General features: G+C 36.3%; 2 protein-coding genes across 2 annotated transcripts; both read left to right on the top strand.

Annotated features, from left to right (window-relative positions):
* The first annotated feature begins 962 nt into the window (after positions 1-962).
* On the top strand, positions 963-2,366 carry LOC140180702 (uncharacterized). The gene is made up of 4 exons (XM_072221980.1): positions 963-1,112; positions 1,387-1,575; positions 1,671-1,748; positions 1,893-2,366. The coding sequence occupies exons 1-4, from the start codon at positions 963-965 to the stop codon at positions 2,364-2,366; spliced, it is 891 nt and encodes a 296-aa protein (XP_072078081.1).
* A 2,628-nt stretch (positions 2,367-4,994) lies between these two features.
* On the top strand, positions 4,995-9,994 carry LOC112765328 (uroporphyrinogen-III synthase, chloroplastic). The gene is made up of 9 exons (XM_025811234.3): positions 4,995-5,333; positions 6,495-6,582; positions 7,255-7,321; positions 7,843-7,961; positions 8,299-8,391; positions 8,499-8,554; positions 8,770-8,855; positions 9,287-9,418; positions 9,732-9,994. Exons 1-9 carry the CDS (start codon positions 5,121-5,123, stop codon positions 9,784-9,786), a joined length of 909 nt encoding a protein of 302 aa, XP_025667019.1. The 5' UTR covers positions 4,995-5,120; the 3' UTR covers positions 9,787-9,994.
* The last annotated feature ends 612 nt before the right edge of the window (positions 9,995-10,606 follow it).

Below are 10,606 nucleotides of genomic sequence, written 5' to 3'. Positions count from 1 at the left end.
AAGTAGAAAGTAGCAAGCAGAAGAACTCTTCCCAAGTTAAGAAGCACAATTCTGAACCTGCCAAGATGCCCACTATAAGTCACCCTCAGTCCAACAAACAAACCCCTCAGCCCACTAAACCAACCTCACAGCCCAGTTCTCAGCCCAACAAACCAACTATGAAGCCCAATTCTCAGCCCAAGAAACCAACTATGAAGCCCAATTCTCAGCTCACTAAACCAGCCCATAAGCCTATCCAGACTACAACTCAACCCATGAAGACTCCTTTGCAGCCCATCAAACCCCACCCTCAGCCGAAAAGGACCACCTCTCAGGGCAATGCAGTTCCACCTCAATCTAATACACCATCTCAAACAGCCAATAACTCACAAGATAATAGTAATAAGAACAAAGATGGTAGTAGTGGTTGCAGACTAACCAGATCTGGAAAATATGTGAAAGATCCTTCCATTCTGGAAGAAGACAGTGACTCTCATGACTCATATGAGAGTGCTGAAGATGAACTGTATAGGCCTCCTAAATTTCTAGGAGACAATCTGTATAGTAGTGATAGTGATAGTGACACGGACAACAAAAAAAGTGGTACAAGAAAGGACATCAAATATGAGGTCAGAGAGAAGTATAGGCCTCCTAAGACCAGATTAGGGGATAAAGAAATAGAAACTGATGACTCTAGCTATGAGGGTTCTGAAGATGAACAAAGCTCTGACTCTAGTATGTTTACTTCCTTATGGTTGTTGGTTAATTGATTTATTTGGCAACTATTTAGGATAGTTTATGTGTTGAATTTTTTCTTGGCAGATTTAGATGAGGATGATGATGACCTTGAAAGTACCTCTGATGCTGACTCATAGCATTCAAAAGATTTTGGTAAATAGTTGGACTCCGATGAAGAATCATCAACTCTATATCCTCAATTTAATGAGAAAACCAAGTTTAGACTATTGAAATTTGAGGTTAGTATGATATTTAAGTCAAAAGCTGAATTTATGCAAGCTACTAAGGATTACACAATTCAGTGGGGTAGAAATATTTTATTCATAAAGAACGATAAGGTTAGAGTTAGAGCTGTTTGTAAGATTGAAGATTGTCCATGGGTTGTTATTGTGCATGTAACAAACAAGACGGGTCTGAGCAAATTAAAAATCTAGTTGATAGTCACACCTGTCCAAGAAGGAGGAAGAATAGAGTTGCCACCCAAACTTGTCACTTAGTAAACTAGTACCTAAGCTTAGGAAACATCCCACTATGAAGCATCGAAAGGTTTATAAATGGTTTGTAAGAAAGTGTAATGTGTATTTGAATAGCACATGTATTACTAGAGCCTTGAAAGCTACTAGAAAGGTTGTAGAGGGTGATGAAATAGCACAGTATGGGTTGGTGTAGGACTATGCTAATGAGCTACTGACTAGCAACCTCGGATCCACAATACAAGTTGGTGTCATCCTCATGCCCGAGAGTTCTCCCCTGTTTGATCGATTCTATGTCTGTCTTGATGCCTGTAAGAGGGGGTTTAAGGCAGGTTGTAGACCTTTGATAGGACTGGATGTAGCGTTTCTGAAGACATTGCATGGGGTCAAATCCTGAAAGCGTGTGGACAAGATGCTAACAATCATATCTTTGTGATTGCTTATACTATTGTCAGTGTGAAAAATAAGAATAAATGGCAGTGGTTCCTAGAGCTACTTCACAAGGATCTAGGAGACTACAAAGAGAACAAATGGTGCTTCATCTTAGACATGCAGAAGGTAAGGATGAAATTAATACACGATAATATGTTCTAAGGATTGATTTGATTTAATGAAAATAATTGAGGGACCGTTTTGATTTAATGAAAATTATTGATGGACTAATTTGATTAAATATCTTTATGTGGGTTGTCTTCTCTGCAGGGTTTAATCCCTGCTGTTCAGGAGGTGTTTTCAAGGGTTCATCATCGATTCTGTGTGTGGCATTTGTGGCACAATTTCTCAAAGCAGTGGTCAAGCTGTGAGTTAAAAGATTTGGTGTGGGAATGTGCTTGGTCGAGGACAACAAATGAGTTTAATAGAAACATGATCAGAGTTAAGTTGATAAATAAGAAAGCTTGGGAGTATCTTGACAAATGGCCGAAAGATGCATGGACAAAGGCGCATTTCAGTGAGGTTCCAAAGGTGGATAATATATGCAACAACGCATGTGAGTCGTGCAATGCCAAAATCAAGAAAGAAAGGAGCAAGCGCATCCTGACTTTAGTTGAGGAAGTTAGAAGGACCATCATGAAGAGTATGATTGGCAATAGGAAGAAGTTACAAAACTATCAAAGAATTCTGCCCTCTGTTCAGCAAAATAGACTTGAAGTAATGACAATATTGTCTAGCCATTAGGCTCCTCAGTGGTCTGGCAATGAAAAAGAAGAATTATACGAAGTGCATGGCTGGCCAACCAATATGGTTGTTGACTTGGAAAAGCACATATGCACTTGTAGGTTTTGGCAACTCACAGGGAACAACTTCAACACTTAGATAAGTTATCTTTATTCGTGTTACACATTTTAATTAATCATTTAATTTGTTTGGAAAGGTATGCTGTGTATGCATGCAATATAAGCAATACAGGATAAGAATGACGAAAGGGCTGAAGAGTACTGTCATGACTAGTTGAAGATGGAAGCGTATAGGAGGACTTATTGTTTCAATGTCAATCCGATTAAAGGACAGGATTTATGAAAAAAAACACCACATTCTGCTCCAGTCCCACCCCATTTAAACCCAAACCTGGAAGACCGACAAAGAAAAGGAGAAGGGAGAAGGATGAACAACCAACTGGGTCAAAGACAAAGATGAAGAAAAAGTACAACCCAATCAGATGCATGTATTGTGGTGAGATTGACCACAATAAAAGAGGCTGTGTAAAGAAGAAAGCTGTGAATGTTGAGGAATATGCCAGGCAGATGCAGCTGCAACTAGCAGTTGTTGCTCCTGTTGCAGATGGTGCTGACCCTGAAGTCAATGTTGTCCCTATTGAACATGATAATGCTCTAGAAGCAGTAGCACCATTGCCTTCACTTCCATCACCCATCCAGCTTTCTATAGAGATTGACATCAGCCAATCTGAAAGCATTCCACCAACCCAAGATACACAACAGGTTGTATAATCACTACTCAATTGTAAAAAATATCACCTTTATTTTATCAGCTAACAAGTGCATTTGGTATTGGCTTATGTAGGATCAAGTTGTAGCTAGGCCACCTAAATTATAGGTGATTAAAGCAAAAGCAAGAACTAGATCCTCCCCTAAACCTACTGCAGCTGCACCAGTGGCTATCTCGACTGAGACTATCAAAGGGACAAGTTCTGCAACTGTTAAGAAGCTGGCTAATTTTATGACTTTTGTGCCTACTCCATACTTCAAGCATCCAAGGAAGAATGATAAAATACTTTGATTAGAAAGCAATGTGTTCTACTTGCCTTAACTTTTTGTATGGGGCTATTTTAGGTTTTTTTATATAGGGAAAATAAAGTACTATATTAAATATTGTGGTTATCTGTAATCTGAAAGTTGTATGTGCCCTTTTCTTTTGGTGTAGTCTTTTTTTTAGGATTGGATACCTCATAGATTTGCTGTGGTACTTATTTTTAAGATAATGTGACAATTATCCTTCAATAACACCACAATGTTATGACTACTTACTTTGATTACTTACTCTATTTATGGCTTAATCTTATAGCAATAGTGATAGTGATTAATTTGTAATATTTCACAATGTCAATAATGGAGAGTTTGGACTTAATCTTAAACAACACTACTCAAACATCTAGTCTCATTCAATCCATCCAACTCAATACACCATTACAATTCAATAGAATTGTGTTTACTTGGAAGTACATATCAAACAACAAAGGATCACATTAATTACAACTATCACAAACATGAAAATTATTAACAGTTTCAAAAATCTAACTTCAACTTTCAAGCTGCCCAATCTCAATTCCACCTTCACCCTTTATTCATCATAATCACTTTCAACCTACAAATCAGTTCTATAATCTTTTTTTGCACCACCTTCAACCACTGCTTAATAGTCATCTTCATCAACCTACTTAAAGTAATTATAGTGATTGCTTTTTTGCAAATTGATAAATTAGAAAAGAAAACAATGAAAAATATCCAATAACACAGAACAAGATGGAAAACCTTCAACTTTTTCAACATTACTCACTCGGTACCTTGGATATGCATGAAATAATCTATCTGGGTTCTCTGCTGTCCCAGATTTTTTTATCACAGCCTTCAACCCGCAGAAACATGATTCCTCATGAATCTTTCTCCTCATTCGCATTGAAGTGCTGGAACCGTTACTGTCGTGCAACGGAAACGACACACCACCACTACGACCTCCATTTCCTGTCTCCATCCTCCCGACGACCCAACAATTTCAAGTTTTACCTAACTATATGGCCCTCTGATTGTTGACTGCGACTTATTTATCATTGAATTTAGGATTAGGATTCATCATCCAAGGGATTAATTTGAATTATTTTAACATACTTACCTTGTCAGCAACAACAACGTACACGTAGGCATTTGTCACGCTGGCAGTTAAGGAAACACGTCACCCAACGTTAGCCACCTCATCGAAGAAGATGACAGAAGGACGAATGTGGTCATGTCCGTCATCTTTCGGAGTCGATTTTGATTAACTTTATTTTTTGGGGACGAATATGAAAATCGAAGTATCTTTTAAGGACGATTTTGATTATTAACTCCTATTTATATTTAGGACATTCATATAAAATTAAAACTCATTTGATTTATTTACGTGATTTACTCTAATTTTACCGTTGTCAAAACCCTCATTTTATTACTTACTCTCAAATAGATTTTGTATAGGTAAAAACTAAAGTAAAAAGTTAGTAATTTTTAAACTTGAATTATTTTACATCGAGGCCTCGAGTCCCTAGTCGCTAGGGCCTAGTAAATCTTAGAATAGAATCAGAGAGATTATAAAATTGGGTTTAAATGAAAAGAAAGGAAGATATTTATGGAAATTGAATAAAATAAGAATGGAGGAAGGGGGTTGATCTGTAAAACTGTAACAGCTGGAGTGGGGACAAGGTCCATTGCCCAACACGTTTCAATGGCACATGCTGCTTGTGTCTCCGTTCTCCCCTACGGTCGTCAACTCCACCGACGAATCTTCTTCCCTCCTCAACGCTCATCTCCTTCCTCCGCCTCCGCCTCGGCCACCGATTCCCTCTTCACCTCCGCTTCCGCCTCCACTTCCAATTACTCCCCCAAAGTTGTCGTCACCAGAGAGCGTGGCAAGAACGCCAAGCTTATTACTGCTCTGGTGCGTAACTCTTCTACTCTCTCTCTTCACCTTTCGTTGCTTACCTTACCTTCGCTTTTTATGATCCTTGGATTTGTTTGTTTCCTCTGCATTGCTTCAGCTACAACAATGTGCTTTATTTCTCAGCCTCATACTCAATTTAACTCTTCTGTTTTCATCTCTATTCCGATTCTCATTCAGTTATCTTAGCTGGATTTTCTTCTCTTTCCGACTTAACCTTTCATTCCTTCTTTTCCTTCTCAACTAAGCCGTTATGTCATTTAGGTGTTTGATTAAAGGTTGAAATGAAATGCTTTATTGTATGTACTGTTTTTTTCTCTTTCTTTTGTTTCCTGTTTTCTTAGGTGTTTGAATTTTAAATTATTATTATTATTATATGATTATTTTAAGCCACGTTAATTTAAAAGAAAGAAAGTGCTGAATATAAGAAAAGACAAACGTCCAGATGTTGGATTTGGATTCCTAAATTTGCATTAGGTCCTGCTTTTCGTGAGTTCTATCAATCAAATATAGTGCTAGTATAGTTTACGTAGCAAAATTCATTCATGTCATATTGCAGATCACCGCAGGTTTTTCAAATGTAGACGAGTTTAAGGATCGATTAAAGAGAATATACTTTAGACTCTCCTGTTTGAAACATGTGCCCTATAATCTTGAATTATTAGTTAATGAACACTAATTGGTTGAACTTCATTGGCTTTTCTTTTAAACCTGACTGATAAAGTATAACATGTTCATCATGCTCATTTTTTGTTTTGTATTTTGTTTTTTGTTTTTTTTTTTGTTTTTTTTTTTTTTTGCGTTTTCATGTCAGTCTTTCACTTTTTAGTTTAATATTTTTCCCACTCACCTAAATTGGCAATCTGCTCCTACTTGTATCATAAGATTCTATTCCAACCATTTTATATAGAGGTTTCATTAGGTTAGGTAATGCTTTGATCAAATCTTGATGCTGCATATCCTCATAACTTGTATTTAATTTTCTACTACTATTTCATCTTCCTTCATATCTTCTTCCATTGGGAATTTGTCTGTAAAATATTCAAGCACAAAGATGATCAGTTGGGTAAATGGAGATCCAACTGATAGCTTCTGTTTTTCATATTGTTTAACTGATCACATTCCCGGAAACTATTGCTGTAATTCCAATTTTTGCTGCAGGCCAAACATGAAATCAAGTGTTTGGAACTTCCTCTCATTGAGCACGCACCGGGAGTGGACTTAGATAGGCTTCCTTCTGTATTAAGTGGTAAGCATTAGGAAAAACCTGCCTTGTGTATATGCAAATATTTTGTAAAGTTCGAATCATGCTGTTTTCATCTTGTACAGATATTGTATGTGAACTAATTATCTTTTATTAAACCAGTTTTAAAAGGAATGTCTATATTTATGTGCACTTAATGGGAAGAAAGATGCAGTGATGATATTCTGGATGTTAAATTCTTATTGGGTTGGTGCTTGATGGATTATTTCCCATTACACATGGTTCCGAAAATAAAGAGTTTGTGCTTCAAATGCTGAAGACTTTGTTTTCATTAAGTTTTATAGATCGTGGTGACATGTAAGACGATTCCTATGCTGTCTCAGACTGTTGGTATTTCATCTGACCTGGATAATGTATGAAATTAGTATGACTAGAGTGGTTTGATTTTCACCAAATATAGAGATGCGGTTTTGTTTTCCCTCTAGGTTTACATTCAGCATGTGTGCTCATACTGTAATTTTTAAGAAACTTGGTTGGGGAGTGCGTACATGGAGGTCTTCCCTTGCATCTAAGTAGAGTGGAGAAATTTCAAATTGACAGATCTTTGATTTCTTAAGTTAAAAAGGTCACTACCTTATTTTGTGTATGTCTTCTAATCCACATGACTCATGCTTATAAGCGCCTAATTGCTTAACAATTGATGCTTGATACTTGCAGATAATGTGTTTGATTGGATTGTCATAACTTCCCCAGAAGCTGGTTCAGTCTTTCTAGAGGCATGGAGGTAAGATTTTAGATCTTGTTTGAGTACTTTATGTGGAACTACTGGAATATTTTAAATGATTTTGAAAAAAATTTGCTGAAACATCAGGATAATATTTTTTCATCAATTCTCTTTTCAGACTTGTATCGTTTGTTTTCCCTAACGAAATTTTTATAGCCCTTGCCTTCTGTTGTAACTTATAGTCCTATGGCCGGAATACTTGAAATGCAATTTTGTTATGTTACATGTGAACCAAATGTCTATATGATCTCTAATCTAGTTTGTGCCTGAGTTGTCATACTTGCAAATGTGAAATTGCCGCAAGATTTTTTCTTATATAAAACTGTTTGATGCATTTCGTAGTTGTACAGATAAATTATTATAGACAAAATAGCACAAGAAACAAAGGTTTCCTTTTATGTCATTCTTTACAGTATTATTCTTTTTATTTGCAATTTTACATCATTTTCTTTTGGTACTTTGTTTCTTAAATACTTTGTTTTTTAACAAATGATTGTCCTAGCCTTGTTTGTTGTCCTTAGAGCTGCTGGGATGCCTCATGTCAAAATAGGCGTTGTTGGCGCCGGCACTGCAAGCATTTTCAAGGAAGCTATGCAGTCTTCAAATCAATTGCTTGATGTTGCCTTCGCACCATCAAAAGGTATCCGTGTGTATTCATGTATGCTGAATTTGTATTATGCTCCCCATTTTTGCTTCTTTATCAAGCTGGATAACTGACTTAAGAAATATAAAGTAACATCTCAAAACTCGCAAGTATTTTGGGGTATTAGAGGAAAATGTGGGTAGTTCCAAGATATGCATCTTGATAGGGCAGGGCAGGAGATTGCTTTGCTTAGGTTCTGTGCTTCCGTGGTTCTTAGTGAAAGTGAATAGGGAGTCTAACCACACAGTAGATTAACATGTTGTTTAGTGTGAATCTGGAATTTTAAGCCGAGTCTTTTGGAAGTGAAACTTAATATGGATTTGATGATTTTCAGCAACAGGAAAGGTTTTGGCTACAGAACTTCCAAAGATTGGAAATAAAACAACTGTTCTATACCCTGCTTCTGAAAAGGCCAGCAATGAGATTGGTAATAGAGTTATTATTTTGTACCTTTCAAACTTGGGTTTTGTATAACATTTGCTATTTTCAAGCTAATTGATGTGCTAATCATCTGTGTGATATTTATATAACCAGAGGAAGGACTTTCCAAGCGTGGATTTGAGGTTATTAGGATGAATACATACACAACGGTAAAAGATTTTAGCTTTAGTGCTGGTTTCCTTTTTTCTAAAAATATATACGGTCCAATACTTAAGTACTTCCTAGCAAGCACCACATGTTGAATGTGTGTTTTATGTCATTAATTAGATTTAATTATTATAAATGTAATATTTACTAATGTCAAAGTGATCTATTTCAGTCTTCTTGGAAATTTAGGACAGTTTGATTCTCACTTATTTGGCAGGTGCCAGTTCAAAATGTAGACCAAATGGTTCTTAAGCAGGCACTTGCTGCCCCTGTTGTCACTGTAGCTTCACCATCTGCTATTCGGTTAGCCTTTGGTTTCTTCTTTCTCTTTTTTATTGTGAATTTTGATTCTTGAATTTTAAAATAATTCATATTTACTTCAAATCTAGGAAATGATTTATTATTATGTTTGGATTTGGTATTTCAGTTCTTTGCTTGTTAGATATATGTATTGAACACAATGAATCCAATAAACTATTTCAACTTCCTAACTGGGTGCCGTCTTTGTCCCTTACTAGTTAAGCCTAATACTATCATATTACAAGAATCCTGGAGTATTTGGCAAGTTGGCCGTCTTACTTTTAATTTTCTAAATAGAAATAAGTAGAATTTTGTTCTTAGCAAGTTCAGTCTTATTTATTTAGCACTTCACTCAGTTATTTTTCATTCTTCCTTTTATATATATATAGAAAAGAGAAACGAAATTTACTGGTTTTTGTCATCCGCTGCTACAGTGCTTGGAAGAATCTTCTTTCTGATTCAGAGTGGAACAATTCTGTTGCATGCATTGGCGAGACGACTGCTGCAATGGCAAGAAGATTAGGATTCAGAAATGTGTACTACCCAACACAACCAGGCCTGGAAGGGTAAATCGCAAATCCTCTATGTGCATTTCTCTTAAGTATTCAGTGCCTATTCTATGTGCTGAGTACAATTTTCCTGCCTGTCATCATGTAGAAGTTTTCTTTTTAACAAAGCTGATTTCTATTTCCCCGTTATATTTCTTTTTTGAATATATCAGGCTTTGGTAACATAGGAATGACTCCAGTTTCAATAAATCATTCTTATTATAATTCATTATATCAGGATTTTTAGTACGAACAGAATTCTGTTGCTCTCTTTGTTGCTTTAAAATCTTGTTAATACAATCCGTTTCTGAGAACCTTCCTCCTGCTGCAGCTGGGTAGAAAGCATTCTTGAAGCACTAGGATCATATGATGAACTATTGAGGTAATCATCTGCACTTCGTAGCAACGGGAGATGTTTCCAGCGTTTTACTGGCAGAGAAAATAACCTATATAGTGATTTTACTTTGGGAAGCATTTACTTCTCAGATATTTTTAGGTTTATAGAGGCTATCATGAGATGAGTGGTAAATAGTCTTCGTGATGTAAATACCCTTCATAATTTGATTCATTAATGTTGATTTATTTTGTTGCTAATTGATCCAGTTGTCCGAATATGTGAGTTTCCACAGGACTGAAAAAAAAAAAGATTTAGTATCTAAACAATAAGACAAGTCATGCGGTTCACTAGGAATCTAGGATGAGATTTTGTCTGATTTAAGGTTAATTAACGGATTACGTTATCCCCGTCTCCTCAAATTTAAACAATCCAAAAGATGTGTAAGTAAAATAATTCAAACGGATCACTTCCCATGGTAGACAGTTCTTGTCCACACTAAATTGGTAGCTGGAGTTCATCATGCCCAAAGAGAAGAGCCCTGGCTTGAAGATCTTATGGCTCTCGACCTTTGGAACTGCTGCTGGTAATTCGCCTCTCTTTCTTTCTTATTTTATTCGGTGCCCTCAATTTCGAAGAATCTAATACATTATGACCATTTTTTCTTTGGCAGTATTAGTTGGCAATGTGTTGAGGACAACAATAAGGGATATGGACGCGCTCATGAATGCCGAACAACAAGAACATCATGATCCCCCCTCAAATGATAATGGATACGTTGCCTCCCCAAACTGATGCTGATTTTCCTGATGATAAAACATGATTGGCTTATTGTTTTGTTTCCTTTTACTTTTTGAGTTATGACTTACATA

The sequence above is a fragment of the Arachis hypogaea genome, chromosome 17 (assembly GCF_003086295.3).
Source record: "Arachis hypogaea cultivar Tifrunner chromosome 17, arahy.Tifrunner.gnm2.J5K5, whole genome shotgun sequence".
NCBI lineage: Eukaryota > Viridiplantae > Streptophyta > Magnoliopsida > Fabales > Fabaceae > Arachis > Arachis hypogaea.
The sequence above is the reverse complement of the archived record's forward strand: the minus strand, read 5'-3'. Positions and strand labels throughout refer to the sequence as shown.

Coding starts and splice junctions, on each gene's coding strand:
- LOC112765328 (XM_025811234.3), top strand. CDS start 5,121: ATGGCACATGCTGCTTGTGTCTCCGTTCTCCCCTACGGTCGTCAACTC. Junction 8,392..8,498: donor AAAGGCCAGCAATGAGATTG/GTAATAGAGTTA, acceptor TTATATAACCAG/AGGAAGGACTTTCCAAGCGT. Junction 9,419..9,731: donor ACACAACCAGGCCTGGAAGG/GTAAATCGCAAA, acceptor CTCCTGCTGCAG/CTGGGTAGAAAGCATTCTTG.
- LOC140180702 (XM_072221980.1), top strand. CDS start 963: ATGATATTTAAGTCAAAAGCTGAATTTATGCAAGCTACTAAGGATTAC. Junction 1,576..1,670: donor TTCTGAAGACATTGCATGGG/GTCAAATCCTGA, acceptor AATAAATGGCAG/TGGTTCCTAGAGCTACTTCA. Junction 1,749..1,892: donor TCATCTTAGACATGCAGAAG/GTAAGGATGAAA, acceptor TCTTCTCTGCAG/GGTTTAATCCCTGCTGTTCA.